This window comes from Chanos chanos, chromosome 7 (genome assembly GCF_902362185.1).
Source record: "Chanos chanos chromosome 7, fChaCha1.1, whole genome shotgun sequence".
Classification (NCBI taxonomy): Eukaryota; Metazoa; Chordata; class Actinopteri; order Gonorynchiformes; family Chanidae; genus Chanos; species Chanos chanos.
The window spans coordinates 36,459,210-36,482,047 of record NC_044501.1 but is presented as its reverse complement, the minus strand read 5'-3'; the positions used below and the strand labels follow the sequence as shown (position 1 = coordinate 36,482,047).

At 46.0% G+C, this 22,838-nt stretch overlaps 1 protein-coding gene across 2 annotated transcripts; it reads right to left on the bottom strand.

The window, feature by feature from the left end:
- Positions 1–5,834: 5,834 nt before the first annotated feature.
- Positions 5,835–21,188, bottom strand: fxr2 (FMR1 autosomal homolog 2). Of its 2 annotated transcripts, none has more exons than XM_030779817.1 (17): positions 20,559–21,188; positions 16,901–16,953; positions 15,386–15,479; positions 14,737–14,808; positions 12,864–13,012; positions 11,915–12,008; positions 11,699–11,815; positions 11,133–11,303; positions 10,794–10,872; positions 10,515–10,672; positions 10,222–10,308; positions 8,338–8,563; positions 7,915–8,094; positions 7,472–7,675; positions 7,225–7,323; positions 6,894–6,988; positions 5,835–6,062 (listed from the first exon to the last, which is right to left on the bottom strand). In XM_030779817.1, exons 1-17 carry the CDS (start codon positions 20,607–20,609, stop codon positions 5,958–5,960), a joined length of 2,034 nt encoding a protein of 677 aa, XP_030635677.1. In that variant the 5' UTR covers positions 20,610–21,188; the 3' UTR covers positions 5,835–5,957. The 2 variants fall into 2 exon arrangements, with proteins under 2 accessions (XP_030635677.1, XP_030635678.1); XM_030779818.1 differs by having other exon boundaries at positions 10,563–10,672.
- Positions 21,189–22,838: the final 1,650 nt, after the last annotated feature.

The following is a 22,838-nucleotide window of genomic DNA, read 5'->3' as shown; positions in this document are numbered from 1 at the left end:
GTCGTATGCTTCGAATACAAATGCAGACTGAGCCCAAGGCGGACCCCAATGTCTAACACTCCTTTATTAAAATATAGGCAAAGGTCTGCATTGTAAGTCGTGTCCTCGAGCCCATAAAGGTCTTGCACTTCTGCCACATACTGCAGCAGTTGCTCCTCAGTTTGCTGAATCTCACCTAAGCTGATTTTCTCACCAAATAAGAGAGCTACACCATGGACGAGCTTAGACCAATGAAGGAGATACTTGTCAGGCTGAATTCCCTTCAACACTGGGACGCTATAGTATAGCAACCGCGTCAGTGAGCTTTTCGGAATCCAAGAAGGGTTCAGTCGAGGGCAACTGGACTTGGTTGTAGATACCTGAAGGTGTTTCACCTCTCATCCAGAGGCATCTTCAAGTATCTACAGTCAAGTCCAGTTGCCCTCCACTTAACCCTTCTTGGATAACCATGACCTGGATGACCTGGATGCCTGAGAATCTTCATGGAGAGCTTTCCAGGACTTGCTGTCTTTAAAAGAACGAGGTATCGTTTAAACGGTACATGGAGGCCTGATGTCCAGAAGGCCTCTCATCTAACACGTGACTTCATCGGCCAGTGTACCAGGGTGTCTGCTGATTCTCACTGTTTAACCAGAGCCTGGCCATTGTCCTAGCAATACCTGAAGGTACACTGTACGTGTAATTTGAGACACAGGCCTCAATTATATTAAAATGTGGGATATGTAGTAAAATGCTCGGTCTTTTCACACCTTTAAGTGGCATGCCAGATTGTAGAGCACGTTTGTCGTGCTCTTCGGTTTGAGCCTGGGTTCGTAACTCACGAGATTTCAAACGGGTACACACGTGTACAACCCTCCCCCTTTTCGACCATCTCACCGCTCCCTGCAGGCAAAATGAACACCCATATTCACCACTGAATTGTTTGAGATTTTGCATTGGTGGCCTTGTTACTGAATCGGGCACAAGTATCAGAGGATAAACTCTTGTGGTGTTAGAAGTGCTTATACGTTTGCCAAGTGAACCCCCGAATTTGCAGATGTAAAATCTCCTCAACAAAAGGGTTGAAGGTACACGCTCATGTTTGTTTTTTTCTATTGCCAAACCATAGCCCAAACAGCATTATATCCTCCTGTCTGTGAAATATTGGCGGTTCATTAAAAAATGCACAAGACGGGCCGAATGCTAAATGAGGGGGACCCAGTCACAACTGCACGTTAGTGATATATTATTAGGTGAACCTAAACGTGATTCAGGCAAGTCTGCCGGTTGCTGATATTGTCACGAATGACATTTAGATCCATTTCCCTTTCAAATCTATTGTTAACATGTTTGATGACATTCTTTCTTCAAAAATAAAGTTTTTAATCGCTCCTCTGAAGGTAGATAAAGGAAACAGTTTTTCTCTTCACGTCTGATCAGTCGTCTTCGATGTTCCCGTTGTAAGATCTGCACGGCAAAAAGTCATCTGCCTGCTCCTCCATGATACACACACAGTTTTCACAGACGTAGTGAGCACGCATATGGTTTCTAACATCCTCAAAGAACTTGTGAAACAAGTAACTACACGGAATTACAGAATCATGACTAGGGAAGATCTTCTGTGGCCTCGTCAGTAAATCCATGTTTAAATTTTAAGGCTAGAAGGCACTAGTCCAATCACTGTTCCAGAGTAAACAGCTCCAGCGGAATCTTCCCTTGCCTGTCCACAAGCGTAGATATTACATTTTAGAGCATACCTGTGTAGCTACAATGTGCAATGGCATTATGTTAAAAGTATACCGGCAATGTCACCTTAATAAAGACAACACATAAAAAGATGACCCACTGGTGATCTACAATGACTGTAGGTAACATCACCATATCTGAGATACTAAACACACCGGATATTACAGGCACGAAAGCCATCTGCTATATATTCAACCGCCTAGTTTTTCCATTCACCTTTCTGAGGTACCGTTTCCTGCCTGCTGGTACTATCTTGGGCTGCTTTTGGTTCCTCTTCTTTTCCAGCTGTGTTGCTGCATGCAAAGGGTGTGTGAGTGAGGACGTCCCGCTGACGGCGGTCGGGCATGAAAGAAACCAGCGTTTGTACCTACCGAAAGTTAATCTTTCCTCCGTCTGAATTTTGCTGTGTTACAACCCGGCGACATCAATAACGTTACGTTACTGCAGTAAAGTTTGTTTTGGATATTTCTTTGATATTCACCCAGTTGGTCTATGACACACTCTACCCAGGGGTGCAAATAAACTTGTTGGTCTACCATTCACAGTGGCTGGTATAGCCTATGCTGAAATTTTAAAAGCCCCTCAAATTTTTTCCCAGCCATTTTTTTAATAATGTTTTTATAAACATATTTATTTAATTCCTAAATATGGTCATTGTGTATATTACGAATGGTATACATTAACTCCATAAGGTCTATCTAATATGGGAACATGATTTACTTGTTGAGTCATAAGATGACTGAGAAGATGGTTGCCGTGTAGGGGCGGCGTGTGTCACTACGGGAGTTGCTGTTGAGCTCAGGAACAGCAGCAAAATTTCCACCAGGGGCCAAATGTATATTACATCCGTTCCATTTCAAAACCGGACATTTTGATTAATCAAATGATTAAAACCGATCTAACAATTTCCTGCTTACTTACTTACTATGTCATTCGGTTGCCTTTATAACTCGATAATTTATAGCTAGATATGAATCAGTGTATGGGAGTTACACGTTGTAGACTATGTTCTTTTGCACCGCCAGAGTGGCCGGTAGGTCAAGCAAATCTAACCGTTACCCACCACTCACAGGTATTCAGCCGCATTGGGCGGGTGGTGGGTGCTAATTTGCAACCCTGCCTCCACTCATTTGAATTTACGATGTCAAACATGTTATGAAAAACACAGGTTAAGGTTCCTCACACACCACAAAGCTTGTTTTGGAGCATAGATATTTTACCGATTTAACATTTATATTCCGGACTAACAAATATGCAAGTCTGTTTCCATATGGGAGTGGAGGCAAAGCAGTCGCGGGTTTGTATTGACTCATTTGGACAAAGCAAGGCAGATATTATGTACTCAAGGCCTTTGACGAGTGGATTGGATTAATCTTCCACTGGGATAATAATGCAGGAATGTTTACCCGTTCAAATAATGCAAACAGCACTGACGAATGGGGGGTGTGTCTGTGTGGGCAAGTGGCTGAGAAGCTCTTTGATAAATTTCCTACGTAAAACAGGCTTTTAACATTGTGGTAATGGTGGAAAAAAAAAAACTGCCAGAACCTCAACCCCGGAATGGAATATTACACCTGAGGATCTCTGAGAAAGAGCTTTCCCACAATGAGTACATTCATTTTCCAAACTGCTTATCCTAATTAGGGTTGCGGGATGCTGGAGCCTATCCCACTGGGTTAAAGGTGGGGGCCTGAACAAGTCACCAGTCCATCGCAGGGCGGACAGACAGACAAACACATTCACACCTCGGGGCAATTAAGTATCTCCAATTAGGCTGACTTACACATCCTTGGACTGGGGGAGGAAACCCACGCAGACACCGGGAGAAGATGCAAAAACCCACACAGAAAGGACCCTGGCTGTCTGGCCAGGAATTGAACCCAGGACGCGCTGTGAGGCGACAGCGCTTCTTGCTGATAGGCAACAGCAGGAACCACTGTGCCACCGTGCCACCCACAATGAGTACACAAGTGTGGTTTTGGGGGTTTTTTTTTGGGCTTTAAGTCATAAGAATACCAGGACCAATTAATTTAGCTAAAAAGGTTGAGGCTCACTCACACAGAACATACTGCACAAAAAGTTTCATCTAATTTGTCTGTAGTATTCAGATTGCAGCATTTAACCCACACAAAACAATTCTTTTTTTTTTTTTTGCGATAGATTGCATACACTCCAAAAAAAAAAAAAAAAAAAAGTGACCAAAACACATAAGAGGAGACAAAAACATCCGGAAGATTTTGATATCACTTCCATTTTATTCATTTTTTTTTTTTAATGATGTGGAAAGAACAACCAAAAAAAAAAAAAAAAAAAAGTCGAGAGCAGAAACCAAGATGACAGTGACCACACGAGCCATGGCTCTACCCTGCCTCTTTACTTTTCCACCGCTGTTCGCGCCACGGAACGAGACGACCGCCTAGCTTCGCCTGTCCCACCGGGCCGTCCGTCCCCCCCGGGGACGACCTCAGCTTTGAATCCCCGCCCAGAGACACAGAGGGAGGGAGGGGGTCAGTTCACACGGTGTCATACAGAATCGGTGTGTGTAAGTGTGTGTGTGTGTGTGTGTGTGTGTGTTGCTCTCGTCTGAGGCTGGGCCTGTTCCCGTTATGTGCCATCTTTACCCCTTCCTCTATTATGAACTTCTTCCCCCAAAAGTCAGCCGGCCGCGACCGTGTAAACCACACGCCACTGTGGTCAATCAAGGTGTTTGTGTTGCTTGAAGCTACTGTTTGTGTGCTCCTGTGCGCATGTGCGCGTGTGTGTGTGCGCGCGCACGCGTGCGTCATACCACTCACACTCGCTCTCCGACACACGGACGTGCACGCGCGAACGCACGCGCACTCTCCCCTCTCTAACCCTCCTCATCTCCGGAGACAGCGGCTGACGTATGGATGCAAGAGGCACTGGAAATTCCGTTTCGCTTCTTTCTTTTAACTAAAAGTCTCTGTCCGCACCGAGTCTCCGTCCGTCTGTCCGTCCGTCTGTGTGTACTGTCGGGTCCGGTTCTCTCCGAGGCGGCGTACGATGCGGCCGTCGTCTTTGAACTCGTCTAGGGGCGACTCGGAGAAGGGCGTCGGCCGTACCCTTCCCTGATCTGTCAGGACAGAGTAACATCACTCCGTCGTCATCACCACCACACCACAGGGTCATTCCCGTGACCTTGTAACCCCAAGTTTTAACACTACTGTCGTATCTCTTGCAATCGTACATAAACATATACACTCGCACGCGCACACGCACACACACACACTCAAACGCGACCCGAACGCCGTCCAGTTCTCGAAACCCTGCAGCGGACGAGCACACTGAATTTCATGTTTGGCATTAGTCCTCTTTTTTTTTTCTTTTTTTCTCCGATAAGTCTTTTTTTTCCCCCACCACCCTGAAACCCTACTCTTGTTCTCTCTCTTTTTTTTTTTACTTTTCATCTTCCCCGGACAAAACCAAAACGAAACAAATCTCCCCTCCTTCTACAAATAAAACAAATAAAATAACAACAACCACCAAAAAAAAAATCAAGTTTTTTTTGTTTTTTTTTTTAAATTCAAGGCACAATGTCTCGCTGTTTTCTCATTTCAACCTCTATCAGAGTACCTGCGACTCTACTGTCACTCAAACCAGGGAGGCTCCGCCCACCATGCTCCTCGGCTAGCGTCAACTCTCCGCCCCCCCTTTTTTCTTCCCCTCACTAACACTGTTTCAGAGATGCGTCTGTTTGACTGGGAGTGCTACCACAATCCCACACCAGTGAGAGTAAACAAACAAACAAACAAACAAACAAAAACCCAACAATAACAACAACAACGACAAAAAAAAGAAAAGAAAAAAAAACAGAAAAAGAAAAAAAAAAAAAAAAGAACCGTTTTCAAATAAAACGAAGAATTTGAGTCACGTCCTGTTTCTGTGTTCAGTTATGTCAGAAATAGAGTCATATTCACCAGCTTCTTTTTTGGCAAGTTAGTCTTAAATAAGCACTGAGTACTGATAGATAGGATAAACATACACAGTTACGTGTGGGTTTTTTTTTTTTTTTGTTTAAGTAGATGCTTTTGTCATTTTTTTTTTTTTTGTAACTTTTTTTTTTTTTTCCTTTTTAACTTTCTCTCGGTATGAATTCGGGTATTTTTAGTCGTATTTCGCTCATCTGTTTTTAAAGGTTTATGTAAATGCAAGCAGGGACAGAATTCGCCGTGATGTCTTTGCTCTAGACGTGCGTCTCGAGGCGGCGGCTTTTATGACACGCCATTCACGAGAGTCACCGCCTCCCCGGGCGCGGCCATGCCGTTGCTGGGGGAACGCTTGGAGGAGGCGCGGTCTTCCTTCTTGATGCCATTCTCCTATTGGTGGACAGAAGACAGAAATGAGCAGGGTTAAAAGTTGACGTGTTTAGCTTTGTGAAATGAGGTTTTTTCTTTCTGTTTGCTGAAATTACAGCAACAAAACTGTTCTAACAATTTATTTGTTAGGGGAACTTAACAGTTGTACAATGGCGCCCTCTAGAGGTTAAAAGCAGCACTGCTTGACAGTGCTGTGTTACATTACTGGGCAGAGTTCATTCGTGTCTTATTTTTTTGAGTTTTTCCCTGATTAAGGTGGAACTGTGTATCAAATGTCCCCATGATAACATATAACTGAACTCCCTCTATAGATTAGGCAAAGAAAAGGAACATGTAGGATGTGGTAGCAGTCAGTTGTTTAACATGCGAGTTTAATCCATTTGGATACGCAATATGTAGAAAAAATTTCTTTGAGTGTTTTTAGACATGGTTACAAAAGCTGTATTTGAAGAGGATAAAATATCACATCTGAATCACTGGATTTAACAACTTTCCCCAAACCTCCCAAATATTTATCATTTTCCAAAACCAAGATCATTTACCTTGCCAAGCCTGGACAATGCCCGGTTTCTAATCCAGGATTGTACAAACTCTGCTCTCCGTAAACAAAAAACAACTTTTGATGACATCTCCTGGCATGAGATTTCTGCGTAAAGCTATGCATTAACCTGAAATTGATACCCAGTATGTTCATGTCAACTGTGATCTTCGGATATGAACCTGACACCGGGCTGAGGGTGGAGTTACTGTGGTTCTCATATCCGTAGGTATTATGTTATAAGAGAACTGCTTTGTGTGTGTGTGTGTGTGTGTGTGTGTGGGAGAACGGACCTTAGGATGGGAGGCTTGCTGTGTGTCTTCTTTCTTCACCGGAAGGTTCTGTCGGCTCTGAGACTCTGGCCGGGAGATGAAGTCTGCCACGGTCACTGCGGGTCGTGACGAGAAGAGTTAAACAGCTGGTCTCTCTCTCACACTCTTACACACACACACGTCCTGTTGGTCTCTCTCTCACACTCACACACACACACACACACACACACACACACACACACACACACTCTTACAGGGTTAAACGGAAGGTCTCTCTCTCAGACTCACACACACACACACACACACACACACACGGTCTGTTGGTCTCTCTCACTATCCGTCACGCAGTCACCTGGCTGTCGGTCGCGGCTGGCGGACCCTCCCTCAGGACGGTTGCCACGGTTGCGGCGGCGGCGGCTTCGGTTGCGGCGCTGGGGCCTGCTCTCTTCCTCTACAAGACAAGAGAGAGAGCAAAAGAGAGAGTGAGAGAGACACAGGAAAAAACTGCTCTCCAGACGTTCCTCAACTGACTAGACATCGATCACTGAAAGTGCTTCTCCTGAGATTTTAGGAGGTGCCTGGCGGGTAAAACACCCTACCCAATCCATTCTCGCTGGCGGCTGCCTGGCTGTCCGATTCGTTGGCGGCGGCGTCCATCACGCTGGGTTCCTGGTCGTTACGGCGACGGCGTGAACGTCTTCGGCGGTCGTTCCCGCCCACGGACTCACTGGCGTCTGTGTCACCTCCGATCTCGCCCTCTCCCTCCAGCAGAGAGTAGGGGTTACTGTCGGGATCCCTCAGTACTGCGGACCGGAAAAAGGGACGCGCGAAATGAGATCTCGAACGCATTCAGTCCTCTTACACGCAAAGACACGTAACACAAACACATACATACATGCCTGCCAATTTACTTATTCACACATCCTTCTCCCTCACTCTCTCAAACATACATCTTCCACTGTCCCTCCCTCTCTCGCGCTCACACACACACACACACACACGCCCGCGTTTACTCTTCTCTTCCTGTCTCTTGCTCACACACCTGAGCTGATGGTGTTTGAGGGGCGAGGCCCGGGGCCTCCGCGGCCCCTGCCTGCGCTGGAGCCACGTCCCCGGCCTCCACGTCGAGATCCCCTCTCGTCTCCACCCACGCCCCTGGGGCGGGGTTCTCTCTCCACCATCTCCTCCGTCTCTGAGGCGTTGGACATCTCCGAGTTTGTTCCTGTAATAGGTCAAAGAGGAAAGAGAAAGGGTGTTACGCAGATGATCATAAATCATATAAAACTTGGATGGTTTTGTCTTCTTTCTGTGGTCTGGGTTATTGCTAATCTGCATATGTAAATACTGGAATACTTTCTGGAGTTCAGTTGAATTACACCTTTCCCACAGCAAGGACCACTTCAGTGAGTCAATCAGCGGCTGGCTGAGTGCGAGGCCGAGAGGATTATGGGTAGTGTAGTCTCACCATAGCCGGAGTATTGACTGTTGGAGGCTCTGCGACCGCCGCGGCCCCTGCCGCCGTAGGTGCGGGAGGTGTGGAGGGAGTTGCTGCTTTCGTCTGTCAGGTAGCCTCGTTCCCGGTCGCTGGGACCCCCGGTGCCCGTCCTGCTTGGGGGGGCGCGATAGCCCAGGCCGATCTGACGGAGTTGCTCGTCGATCTGTAGTCTCTCCATCCGCAGCTGCTCCACCTCCTGCCAATCACAGGCCACGATGACATGAGTCATTTGCATACCTCACCCCCCCCCCCCACCCTCATATAGATCAACTGTAGAGTAACTCTCACTCTGTCTCCGTACTGCAATGTTCAGGCAGAGTAAACTTGGTCCATTTGGCACATCAACGCATTATTACACGATATTAATATTCATCAGCGTTCAATTTTGAAAGTGAAAAACAAAGTGAAAAACAGATGTAAACCTATCTGTAAACCTGGACTCGTATTAAAAGATGCTGCTTGTCTTTCAGAGTCCTGTAAGTCTGAATGAGAATAAGAGCATAATCAAGAAGATTATGCAACACAGAATAAACTGTTCACTGGCATGAAGGTGGTGTTTGTTTTGATTTTCTCTCACACTACAAGTCTTAAGGGAAGAAAAAAAAAAAAAAGGCAGTCGATTTCAAATTCAATACAGTTGCTGTGTTTTGCGCTTGATTAAAGAACAAAGTGCAGACAGAGACTGAGGTGTGAGTTTACAACCCTTGTGCCGAAATGTCGAAATGGGTGGTGAACTTCCTCCTTTGACACAACCCCTGAATGGCTGCAGCCTGACTTGGTTAACGCTGTCTGTGGGTGACCAATCGCGAATAAAGAAGCCTCTTAATTGTTAAACTCAAAGCTGGATGGTAGGGAATGCTATTTAAAGTATGCTGGACTTTCAGGGTGAAGGCAGCCACAGGTTGATGTAGACTGTTCAAAAGGGGTGAGGGACAAAAGAAAAAAAAAAAAAAAGAAAAAAAAAAGGAAGAAAAAAGACAGACATTTGCGAGGGTGGTGTTGTCTGAGAGCGGCGTCAGTGAGCTGCAGCTAAAGCGCGTTGGCAGCACCTCCCGTGCTGGTCTTTGGCTGGGTGAGGCTGGAGGGGAGGGAGGGAGGGAGGTGCCAGGGCAAAATGCGACAGCTGCTCCTTCAAACAACAGCTGAACTCTGAGGGAGGTGGAGGGACGGGGGGTGGGCGGGGGGCTATTTTGAGAGACTGAGGTCCAGATAGCCTGTAATCCACACTCCACCCACCTCCTCGGACATCCTCCCCCTCGTTTTTACTCTCCCTCTCTCTCCCCATCACTCCAGGCCTGAGTAAGGGGGCTATTTTTACTGGCAGTTGGTGTTAAGAGCAAAACGAGGTATCATCAGCAGGTTTTAACAGGGGGCTGCGGTGGGGGTTGGGGTTGGGGTTTAGCGCGTCAGGTGACAGATCTAGAAAGATCCGCCATTTTCCTCTTCACTCCACATGGTCTCCTGAAGTAATACTTCTACATTCACACTAACAGACCCTTCAAGCTCATCCTTCTTTAATTTTACATACTGGCCAAAAACTCCATGAAGGTGGTAGCAATTTCTGTCGTTTTACAAAACATTACGGTGGGCAGCTGGGACTAACAAACACATCAAAGCGAGCTGCCGCAAAGCACGACAGCGGACCTCTCGGTCCTCACAGAGTGGCACGGGCACTCCCCGTCGCCCCCTGCTGGCGCGGAGGTCCCGCCGCGCACTCCGGGGGGGGGGGGGGGGGGGGCTTGTGGCGTAGGCGCATCGGCGGCTGCAGCTGGCCCATGGTCCGCGCAGACGTTCCTTTCGATGAGGTTTAAAGCGAAAAGAAAAACAACGGAGAATATCTAAAATGTCACTCACTTGCAGGTAGGCCACATGATACTCGAGCAGGGCCTGGGCATTGCTGATGTTCTCCTTGGTACCAACAAAGATGAAAGGAACCATACCCTGAGAGGAGAAGAGAGAGAAAAACAGAGAGGGCTGCCACGTGAAAAAATGCGCAATACGGGTCGAGACTGATTATTTACTGTGTCATTTGGAAAAGTGTGTTTTAAGGCTCTAATCCTACAAAGATATGAAAGTTAAACAGTAAGTGTGTTTGTGGGATATTTTTGAGTTGGAATTTTTTTTTTTCCGTCGGGTGCTTCATTCACCTCTTGGCTGCAGACAGCCTTGTCTCTGTTGGTTGTCTGACTGCCTACCTCCTCCCGTGGAATCTTCTTGTCGTTGTCGCCCTCGATTCGAACCCTCACCACTCCCGATTTGTCCACGATCTCCTGGATGATTTTACCGCTTTTGCCAATAACTTTGCCTACGAATCGATCATCGGAATCACGGAGATTAAGAGGAGATTTTGGGAAACAATTCTGCGTCCACGTTCAGAACCTATGCCCGCGTTCGGAGGTGGAGGTGAGATCTCAGGAGAGACTTACCGACAAGGTTTCTGGGCACCTGGAAAGAGTCCTCTTTGAACTCCAGATACACTCTGGCCTGTTTCACTGCTTCTGGGGTCTAGAGAAGTACACAACTCGTGATTGAAACTACCGATTCAAATTCGTGCTCGCAAATGCACAAATATTTGAAAATGCTTTGGGTCAAAGCAGTGATTTCACATAAGGGACCTGTATCTAGAAATAGCTCAAGCCTTCATTTTAATGATACAGTATGCAGCACAAACATACAGTGCAGTCATGATGTTAGAGGACGCATTTTGAAAAACGTCCTCTCACACTCACACACACACACACACACGCACACACACACACACACACCTCTCCGTAGATTCTGAAAGTGCAGCTCTCTTCTTCGAGTTCGATGGCGGTGACACCGGGGACTTTTCTGGCCTGTTGGATGTTGGCGCCATGGGAACCGATGGCCAAGCCCATCAGATCCTCTCTCACCTTCACTTCCTCCTGATAGGCCGACGCCAGCTGCTTACTCGTCTAAAACACACATGCACACACACGGGCTGATGAGTTTCATCATGTGTGAGCATGTCTGTGTACAAGCGTATGCATGTCTCTCTGAATACTGGTTGTTCATGTGTTTGACTATCAACAACAACATCATCATCAACAATAACAACAGCAGCAGCTGACGTCAAACGCGTAAAGTGCTTTACTAAAGACTAAAGTGCACAAGAAAAATAAAAACAAAAACAACAACCACTCAAAATACAACCAAGCAGCAACTGGATTTAAAAAAAACATGTCTGTGGGAGATGCTGGTGGGGTGGGGGGGGGGGGGTTAAAGTAACTGAGTCAGAGAAACGATGAGAGAAAGAGAGAGAGGAAAACATACGGATAGAGAGGGAGCGAGAGAGTGAGAGGAAGAGTACCTCTAGATGTTTGGTTGCCTCTTCGTTTCGGGTCATGAGCATTAGTTTGGTGCGGATACTGCGGAAATGCATGTCGCTGAGCAGGGTGGCGCGTTTTACTGTGGACTCGTTCGTGGACTAAAGAAAAACGGACACGATTTATTACCACTGCAGATCTGAGAAGAACACAGAGCCAAGGGTTAATCTGACCAAGAAGCTATAGACAAAAGTACTGACCAGCACTATAAGTTCGTGTGAAGAAGTGTTGTAGAAGATACAGTTGGCTCCGATTGCTTTTCTGAAGTCTTTGTGTAAGTTGTCGTTCAAGCAGCTGTTCGAACATTCAAAAACAAACAAACAAACAAACAAACAAACAAACAAACAAGAACACAAAACAGGTTGGGTCAGTTGGGTACCACAAATAGTGTGTTCCTTAGATGAAACGAGGATAAAAGACAGGTGAAGAGGTGACTCCAGCGTAGCAGAGAGCAGCTCCGCACGTCAGACCTTCAGTCAAAGAAAAACAGAGGGCGGAAAAAGGAACCCGCACTGCTGAATGATTCAGCTCATCTTCTTTAAGAGTACTTAAATTATAAAAGCCCTTCATTTCCTCCCCAAAATAAAAATCCCCAAAAGGGAACGAGATAAAAAGAAGAAACACACCAGAGATAGCAGAGTCTACAGTGGTAAATCTGTGTTTTTGCTTTGGTTTTATTAGATTCATCTATCCATATCTTCTGTCTTTAGGTTCTCAGTCAAGCGTGCGCAAACCTCTTAGCTAAGAATACACAAACTAACTTTAGCAAACTTAAGAGTGCATTTAGCTTATCGTAAATGGTTCATTTGTCAATTTCAAGTCCAAGCAAAAGCTTTTCTGCTCAGAAAAAAAGTATGTGTATTTATATATATATATATATATATATATATATATATATTACACACACACACACGTACCGAGCCTAATCTGTTGGAAACACACCAAGTCTACCTACTCTGGAGCCCTCTGTTCAGTTACTTTCACTTCCCGAACAAACCACAATATTAATGCAAGTCAAACAAACACAAACAAAACAAACGTAGCGTGTAAAACAAACGTAGCGTGTAATGAGACGACAACAGAGTGTGAATCTGCACTCGGCCATTGTTTGTGTGCCTGTGCACGTGTGTGTGTGTGTGTAATACTCACATGTCTCGGAGATCTTCTGGCACTGGGATAGGGATTTTGTAGAACGAATTTCGGGAGGAGGGACTGTTGGGGTTCACTGGTCGAATTCGTTCTGACGTGACGATCTCGTTGTACGTGGCGTCGCACGCTGCATATTCGATCACGTAGAACTGCGAACGCAAACATGCAAATGCGCAGACACGCATGAGGGGACTTGACATATATATCAATAACATACATATTATATGCAGTGTAACATATCAACATGACTTTCTGAAACCAGTTTTTTCTATGAATCCTTTCATACTGTCCTGACATGTTCTTAAATGACAACCGAAGCTGAACCCAAGACGAGAGATATTTTGTAAAATGTAACCATATGAAACGAGAGTCTGTGTTGATACCTCACTTGTTTAATTTTAGAGACACAGGCTGAGACTTTGGAAAAACACCATTATACATACTGGCCAATCTCTCCTTCTCAACTTTCTCATTGGTCGATAACTTTTTGAAGCAGAGTTTCTAAAAAAAGGATCTCATGAATCGACCGCAAACTAAAAACAAAACCAAAAAGAAAAAAAAGATTTTTTTTTCGGGATTTGAGAATTTGTTTTTCACGGTAACTCTGGCGTTACCAAACTTCAATTCAAAATGTTCGGCGTCAAAGGCGGAGGGGAAAAAAAAAACACACCAGGCTACTACTACAAACCAGCAATATCTCAGAGAAATGTTACATATTAAGACAACAGTGCTTCCATTCAAAGCCACGGCGCCTAGACAGACAGCGCAGAGGCAGCGAATGCCGCTGAATGACCTGCATTGTATTTCCTCTGCCTCTCTCATTCAGAACGCCACCTCATCAGTCACTGTCTCGTCTTTAAATCGACTTAGAAACCTGGACCGTCTGCTTGTGTGAAAACTGCGCGCGGTTTGACCGTCACTCGACGGGACTGACATTTGTGCGGGGGACGTTGTGATTCTCTACCCCCCCCCTTCGCTGTGTGAGTATTAACACTTTAACGGTAAACGTCAGAACTAAAGCGTCTAGCTGACCCGGTATTCAAGGGTGTCAAGAGACTTGGAGCGGTGCTTCGTTTTACGCTACGACCGGGTCTCACAAAGCCGGCGATAACGCCACGCGCTGCTTCTGCTCGAACACGTCTCATTGGACAGAGTCCCAGATGAGTGTTTTTCCTCTACAGGCGGAGGGTGTTACAAACGCGAGAGGCTAAATCCTTTTCACGAGGAGACGACAGACATTAAACACATGGCGTCACTCAAACCCTTTCTAAAGCTATAGGTTTAAAACGAATGGTTGGTTTACATCATACTGATATCCACTGGACTCTTAGCTGTTCCCGTGCTATTACGCTGTATATTTCTGGATGCTTTAGAAAACGAGATCTTAAGTAAAAGACTCAGCTGGATTAATGACAGTATGAGCGTGCTAAGGAAAGATGAAGTCATGAGTTTATAGGTTTATAGGTCAACGCTGCAGAGATCTCTGCTGCCAGGCCAAGATATGCACTCGCTCAGACAAGCGCTGAAATGAGACCTGATCAAGTTAAACATCTCTGACAGTTAAACACGCCCGAAAGGACTCTATCTGAAGTTGCTCTGACTACTGAACCAGTTCTGGTCCTCAAGGGGCCACAATCCTGCAGGTTTTTGGCAGTATGTTTTTTTTATCAGTGGCTGATGGGGAAATGGGTACATCCTTTTCAGCCAATCGGCAGCATATGGAAGGTCAGTGGCCGTTAAAACCAAAAAGACGCTGGGAATTGTAGGCGTGAGTCATCCCTCCCTCGTGTAGTTTGACCCCCCCCCCCGGTAGAAAATCCCCGCCCACCCTGCGGTGGGCAGGCCCCACGCGCACGACCCCGCCCAAACTCACCTCGCCCTTCATCATCCTCACTCTCGCTAACCACCAGCCGCAGGGTTCTTGCTCGTTGGCTCGGGAATACACCTGAGAGAACAGACACCATCAGATCCACAGCACATTCAGGATACATTCCAATATACGCGTGTGTGTGTGTGTGTGCACTTGGGCATTCACGGGGAACCAAGTCATGAGTGGTCTCGGTTTCAGATCTGGGTCAGACGGGCCCCGTCCAAATTGTCTCGCGTGTCTCCTTTCTCTCGCGTCCTTTTTAACTAAAGCGAGTAAAATTCGAACCGGGCTGAACCTACTGAAGCGATACCAAAACAGGCTACCAAACGCCTGAACGCCTTATGCAGTCTTCATTAAAACTGACCTTTTTCTCGTAATTAAGGGGATAAATGGCAAAACGGGAAAAAAAAGAAGCACACAGAAGAACTGGGACAGGGCCACGCTATTCAGACGCAAACACAGCGAAGATGTAATTGTCCCCTGCTCCAGTTGGTTCGACTTGGTTTCTGCTTTTGGTAACGGTCAGAGGAGTGAGGTGTAATATGGGAGAAAGGACAAGAGACTGGGAGGTGATGACAGAGAGAGTGGTAATTTGGAAAAGAAAACAGAAGTGAGAAGTGATTTGTGGGGTGGGGGTTGGGGGGGTCCATACCTCCACCTCGTCTCCCTCGCCGATGTCCTTGTGATAGTCTGCTGGGGGCGGGAGTCGCACGTCACTGAAAGGCAGCTGTCTCTCTGGCTGCCAGCTTAAAAAGGGGAGGGGACAGAGATGAATAAACACATACACACACACACACGCTGCTGTCAGTCAGCTTCCTAACAATGTTTCAAATCTGCCACCTTCAACCTCAGGAGGTTCAAAATGATGACCCTTGTTCAGCAAAAGTCCAGAAGGTTCTCATCGTAACTCCCCATGAGGTAACACCGCTATAATGGACTTTACAAATGACTTCCTCTGTAGCCTGGGCAGGTGTTACCACTGATTCAAATAACATACTCTACTTGTGTGTGTGTGTGTGTGTGTGTAAAAACGCCAACAGCAAAATTACAGCATTTCCCAAAACACTGACTGAGTCGCTTCGAGATATGAACCGGTTTGATGCGTATGACTATGAAAACCAGTTGTGGTACCGTCTTTGACGCGGGTCAAGCGCGCCACAGAAAACCATGAACAGAATGGAACTACGTAACACTGATCAAATCCTCACACACAGCAGGAGCGTGGTCTGTGAGGGGGGGGGGGGGGGGGGGGGGAGAAAAAAAAGCAAAAAACAAAAACAAACAGATGAAATCCCCAGCTTGCTTCCTTTGGCGTAGTTCACTGACTCAAAAGGGCTTCTGCACTGGGCCCGGTGATTCTGGCCGCAGTCATCGTTCACTGGCTCCAGCCAACCAGCTGGGTCGGACTCTCACTGCGCACGCTGCTCTATTATTGTCCGTTAACGTCGGGACTATATACGTAAAACCATTTATTCATTTGTGAAGGGTGTTACACAACAAGCTCATCGCTCGTAACTTCATAAACGGAGAGGAGAGTTTTGGAGAAAGGGGGTGTGGGGGGGGGGTGTTAGGAGAGGGGTCAATAGTAAAACCCTCCTGAGAATGGTAGGGGCCTCTGACGTGCTGCTCCCCCCCTACTCTTCGCATACCTCAGGGGCCTATTTTTAGGAACACCCCCCCCCCCCCCCCACCTCCAGAGACAGGAAGATAAAAGTAAAACAGCTAAGTGAGAGAGGGGGGGAGGGATGTGGGGTTGGAGTGGGGGGGGGGGTGTGATTAAGGGGAAGGCCTATAAAGGGATCCACGACAGCTGGGACTACAGGCTTAGCACAGGTGCGACAGGAGAGTAGAGACCCTTCTAATGGGGAGCCTGCTCGGAGATTAAGACAGATTGGAAGATGCTGGTCACACGACCTGGTTTTTTTTTTTTTTCATCATAAATGGGCGGAGTCTTCTCTTTAAGTGAGGAGTGAGTGGGTGGGGTTTCAGTTGAGGTTTTGCAGACACAAATGTGTGCAGACACACTTCACAAGCCTATTCTATTTTTCTGCTTGGGCCGCCTCTTTTTACTTGTCGGGCAGGATGAAACCACACGTCAAAAGCTGACATCTGTTAGACCACAAACACAAATCAGACGAGACAGGAAAAGCAATGTGGAAAAACGTACTTGTTTTCGAACACTATTGTGAGGGAGTCTTCATGTACATCCTTGATAAATCCCTGAGAGAGAGAGAGAGAGAGAGAGAGAGAGGGGGAAAAAAAGAAGAGACATTCAATTCTGGGACAAACATGTTCATATGAGGATCAGTCATTAACTCAATCACAAAAAAAACCAGACCAAAAAAAAAAAAAATGCTTGACTAAAAGTCAGACAGGCCATTTTCATATCTTCAGAGCTCGTCAAGTGCCTTAAATTGCTTCACAGAGAGCACTGTGGAGTTGCCATTTTGGGACTGATATTACCATCACTCCATTCCATATTTTGGGCGGCGATGACTCTGGAGAGAAACTGGAGGACAAGTCACTGAATTCCCCTGGTAACATAGCCAGGTTGGTCTCACACACACACATACACACTGCCTCTCTTTCCCTCTCACTCATACACACACACACACGTGTTCACATGCACTCCGAGTATACTGGGGCATATTCGCATGTCACAGTACTACATATGACAACGGGGAGAGGGAAGGAGGGAGACAGAGAGAGAGAGAGAGAGAGAGAGAGAGAGAGAGGAGTCTGTAACTATCATTACGTGAAGTCTGCAGTTCCACAATCTCCTCTCCTCTAAAATCTGTTCCACGTCCATCACAACCCTTCACAAATCTATCAGGATGGGCCATAAAACCCCCTTCTCTCTCTCTCTCCGGGCCGGCCTGTCTAACGGTGCCTAATATGGAAGAGAGAGGTGGGCACAGTCGGGGGACAGAGACAGGGAGCAGACGGAGAGAGACACAGGATCACCTGTTTGGAAAGACTCGTCTGATTCATGGAAAACTGGCCGTGGTTTCAATAGCAAGCGCGTGGCATACATGCGTTCGATACCGAACATAAAACCAAGGGTCAGATAATTAAGCCGTTGTGTACCAGTCACTGACACTCAACTTCAAACACAGTCGAATGTTTCCTCCTTCATTAAACCACTGAAAGGATATTTCACTAGACCGTGACTATGAATATCCCCCAAACCCAAGTTCTCTGATCTCCGCATCACTGCTTCTAGATTCAGTTCTAGATTCAGACTGGTCCTGAAAAGGGTAACGGAGAACCTTTCAGCATGGGAACCAGCAGAGCTGGAACAAACCTGAGAGAAACATCTTTGACTGTGTGCACTATACCAGCCCCTGTGTCAAGACAGTGAAGACTTGAGAACCAGGGGCAGTGACGAGCGTGCAGCAGTGAAGCTGAGGTAACACTGAGGAGTGCGAGCGACTCCTGCATTCCACCGATCGCCTTCTCATGTTGGAGTGGGCATCCAATTTTGGTAAGGCAGTTTCGTTTTTTTTTTTTTTGGAAAGTGACACCAGGGGAGTGGACCGACTTGTCACTGATGACTCCTCGGTGACGTAAGGTCCTCGACCACGTGCCTAGTTCCATGTTGTCGCCCATGCGGTCGGCCTGCCATGTGGTCGGCCTGCCATGCGGTTGGCCTGCCGTGCGGTCGGCCTGCCGTGCGGTCTAAAAGAGCGCTTCTGAGCCTGTGTGTGTAATCCAGGTTCACGTTCCTCATCGCCGGATGACCGCTGCAGGCGCGTGTTCGAGACAGAGCCACCACAGAACGAGTCTGTTGGCTGCCTGCGACCCGGGGAGACTGTTTTTCATGCTTTAGTCAACGTCGGGTCGGCAATACAAAAGTATGACTAAGGATATGTGGTTACAAAATGGACGCTACAAGTTTTCGAAAGCTAATGGCCTCCCTTTCAGTGCATTAATGCGAGACTCAGGTACACTTACAACGCCGTGAGAATGCCCACTAACGCGTTTATTGAACCCACGAGGCAAACGCGTTGACGTGGACCGTTTGTACTCACAGAGCGCTTGTGTGAAAATGCAAACAGTCTTGGCACCGAAACTGACATAGTACTGATTTCAGTCCAGCGAGGTCATTTACGTCTTTGTGTCGCTGTCTCCAATCCGACCGATATTAGACGCGTGAGCACGGAAGACAATGAGGAAAAAGTATGTCACTCTTTGACAGACTCAGTGCAGCTCTATAGCTGTGTAAGAACAGAGACAGAGAGAGAGAGAGAGAGAGACAGAGAGAGAGAGAGTGAGAGAGAGGGAGACAGAGAGTGAGAGAGAGGGAGACAGAGAGTGAGAGAGACAGAGAGAGAGAGACAGAGAGAGAGAGAGAGAGAGAGACAGAGAGAGAGAGAGAGAGAGAGAGAGTGAGAGAGACAGAGAGAGAGAGAGAGAGTGAGAGAGACAGAGAGAGAGAGAGAGAGAGAGAGAGAGTGAGAGAGACAGAGAGAGAGAGAGTGAGACAGAGAGAGAGAGAGTGAGACAGACAGAGAGAGAGAGAGTAAGAAAAACTGCACATGAAATAAAGATGGCAAAAGAGGCACAGTCACATGTGCTGAACGCACAAGGACCAGTGTCTAGGAGCGAGGGTGGAATCAGAGAGAGAGACAAGACGGGGAAGAAGTTGTAAAAACAGGCTGATGAGAGTGGGGGGGGGGCGGGTTGGGTGGAGGTGGGGGGGTGTGAGAGTGTTGAGTGTCAAGATTGGGATCACCTGTTCCTGACACACCTGCTATAACCCCTCAGAGTTTGGGCTTCGTGCACCGACTGTCACCCAACTCAGAATTCCTCACGGTACATACACGTGCGTCACATGTTATACAGAAAACAAATATTACAGGGGAAAAACCTGGCGAAACAAGCCCTAAAGATACAAAAAGCTTAATTTTAAGTAGCACTACAAACTCGTCCTTAGTTACCGATACGACTAAAGTTGCCAGAAGCATGAGAAACACAGAGATATGTGAGTGAGCTTCTTTGTGAGGGGTGAACCACTCAGAGTTTCTGTACGGATTTACAAAACTCGAAATAGATTCCATTTCCCCACTCAAATCAAATGGATTAAAATAGTCCTGCGTTTTCCACAGAAAAGATGAGAGTGGCAATAAACTATCATTTAGGGAAAAGCTTACAATATTTTTTTAATAAGAGCGTTGTCATAAAGACACAAAAGATAAATACTGAATCCATTTTGGCAGTTTTATTGACAAATGTACCCTGACGCAGCACACTTTTCCTAAACGTCATCTTCATCGTCGACTGAACCTGGAGAATGTACGGCGATTGAGTTTTTCCAGTATGTTGGACAAACTAGGTGACAGTGACATGCAAATAGCAGCGTGGCCTTAGATCACTATGCTAGCATTTCAGACGTGATAAAAGCTCTCAACTTGAGATTAACCAGACGAGAGCACACAACAGTGCCAGTCGTTTATCCCCTCAGTACCTTAAACAAGGAGTGCCCTTACATAGGATATTGGCTTTTAACCAACAGATCAATTAGCAAACTGGCTAACGGCATTAACAGATAAACCGCTAAATGACTAAACTCTAGTTTAAGTAAGACAATTCTAATACAATGGAAGGCGGTGAAAAATGTGCCCCATATTGGCTTATTCTGACCTGTCCGACAGACAAGCTCCTGATAAGCGACCTCATCTGGTTTGGGCCTCCTTGAAGAGAACTGATGTTATTGTACCATAGCATCTGTATGGTGTTTTTGGTAAAAGGTATAACATTTGTGGTGGGGGACACATGAATGTTTACCCGTTAGAAACATTAGGCCTGTTTTTGTTTTTAGTTACCTTATAGAAGGCCCCGTTGGAACCGCGCACCTCCACCGCCAGCCCGTCCATGGTCGCCGTTACGTCCCCACGACTGTGCCTCTCTGCCGGGGCTCCGATAATGTGCGAGTCCGGTATCACCCCCAGCTTCCCTGGCCCTTCGCCGTTTTCCGGCCGCTTGTGGATTTCCAGTGTTTCGGGTAGAGAAACAGGGAGTAGAGGAGATGAGGTTTGAGGGAGTAAGGTATTGTAATCAGTGGTTTAGCACTGACACCCTTCCTTTGCGGTCAAGTTGACTTAATAAAAGCCACCCAAACCAACTATTTAGGGATAGCTTGCAGGCTAAGCGAGAGCTTTTGCGTTGTTTTGCGGTAGGTGTCTCGCTGGTCTACTTGATTCTCGCAGAGGATTTGTTAGCTGATGAGGATGGTGTTAAATGGGATGTTAGCAAACTGCTAACATCAATCGCTAATTAGCTCCTCACCAACACCTCGTCCCTCAGTTGCCGGGATGCTAAATGATGCAGCAAGGCGAATTACTGCATAAATCGGGAGTAATGATACTGTGCAGTCACAGAGAACCGTCTCTTACGACGCAATTTTCTGATTTTCTATTAAAGTCTCCTCCCAAAATCCGTTGCTTGCTATGCTATCGCCCGGCAACTCCTTTTGCCTTGCTACTGCCCGTCCCCTCGAACGCACGCCGAGTGTGAATGACCCTCCAAATCTCCACCCATTAGTGTTCTAAAGCCCACCCCCAATGTAGTACTCACTTTTCATTGATCACTGGGTAAGTCATTCATCAATAACACTGTGTTTAATTGGTGCATCACTTTTAGGTTGGTCTTAATGGGTATATTGACCACGTTACGGGTTCGTTGTAAAATTTCTTACTGGTGTCATTGGATGTTGGTTACACAGTTTCTAAATTTGGGTGGCTCTCCTTGTTCACTATTTTAATCAGCCCAAGAAAACAGTTCATTGAGGACGGGTTTACCGAGCTGCGTGTATCTGTATAGGTTTGAGTTGCAATAATTAATTCAACAACAAAAGTAACGTAATGATACACTGTCATTTGATAAACGTATTTTTTTTGGTCAAATGTAGGGTATTTAAAGATCAGATTCTAAATATACACTATTACCAAACAGGTTATAACACAAGGGACTTGCCACACTCATATGTGTGAAATACAGTTCTCAAAGACAACAATACGCATATTATTGGGTTCATTATACTACAAGTTTTGCCTCAGGCAAGTATGTTTTGATGTGAAGTAGAGCGGGCAAAAACTAAATTCAAGATCAAACTAAGAAAAACATACCTCCGAATAGACCTCACGCATCTTCAAGTTACCAAAGGATGAGACAGGGCCTGTTGAATAACCTCAGAATGAAAACGGACGGACTTACTGACGCATCTGTTTCTGCGACAGCGGCAAAATTGACTTGGAGAACAGCTGAAGAGAGCACAGGGGTCAAAGGGCAGGACTAAGGCATTGCAACACACGGGAAGAATTCGTAAACTCTTTTAAGAACTCAGAATTATTTAACATCGTGGTAATATAATAAACAAATAGGTCAGGATTGGACTTTTTCTTGAAATTGGTTTTGTTATTATTATTATTATTATTATTCTTATTATTATTATTAATGTTGATTTTGCATAAAAGAGCCAGTGGGACCTCAGAGAAGAACAGGTGCAAAGTTGGACATCAGCCGTCATAATTAGCTTGAAGGTAATGCTTTGCATAGTGCTATGACATTTGTGTAGGTACACTTTAGCGACAGCAGGGGGCATCAGTGCTCCTTTGATGAGATCATCCACAACTGGATGCAGGTATTTCAGCAAGAGGAAGTGTGAATGATGATGATCAAACTAAAGAACCGTAGCCTGCTTATAACCTTAGAAACCACAAACTGTTCGGAGAGTAAACAAATTGACTCTGTATTTTCATGGTTAGATGAGTTTGACTAATTTGACTTGACAGTCAGTCTCTTTGCATGAGTGAGCAGTACATCACCTGCATGTATACAGGCTATTGATAAAACCACATAACTCCACCAGGTGTCATTGTAACGCAACATTTCAGTTAAATCCAGTTCATTATAATCTGCACAGTGGTTTTAATAAGAAGCATTGTTAGAAACAGCTTCACAGATTCCTAAACCTGAAACCTTTAGTGAGCATACCGGAAATGCAAACAAAAAAAAAAAGGAAGATATAGTAAAAACTGACAAGAACCATGACTCATTGAGGGAAATACATTCTACACATTCTTTTCTCCCCTCAAAATGTGTAT

Bases quoted from the DNA above. Each gene is read 5' to 3' on its own strand.
- fxr2 (XM_030779817.1), bottom strand. From the start codon at position 20,609: ATGGACGGGCTGGCGGTGGAGGTGCGCGGTTCCAACGGGGCCTTCTAT. The intron at 12,009-12,863 runs GTGAGTATTACA...ATGTTCGAACAG, and splicing joins CCAGAAGATCTCCGAGACAT to CTGCTTGAACGACAACTTAC. The intron at 11,304-11,698 runs GTACTCTTCCTC...TGTGTGTTTTAG, and splicing joins AGGCAACCAAACATCTAGAG to ACGAGTAAGCAGCTGGCGTC.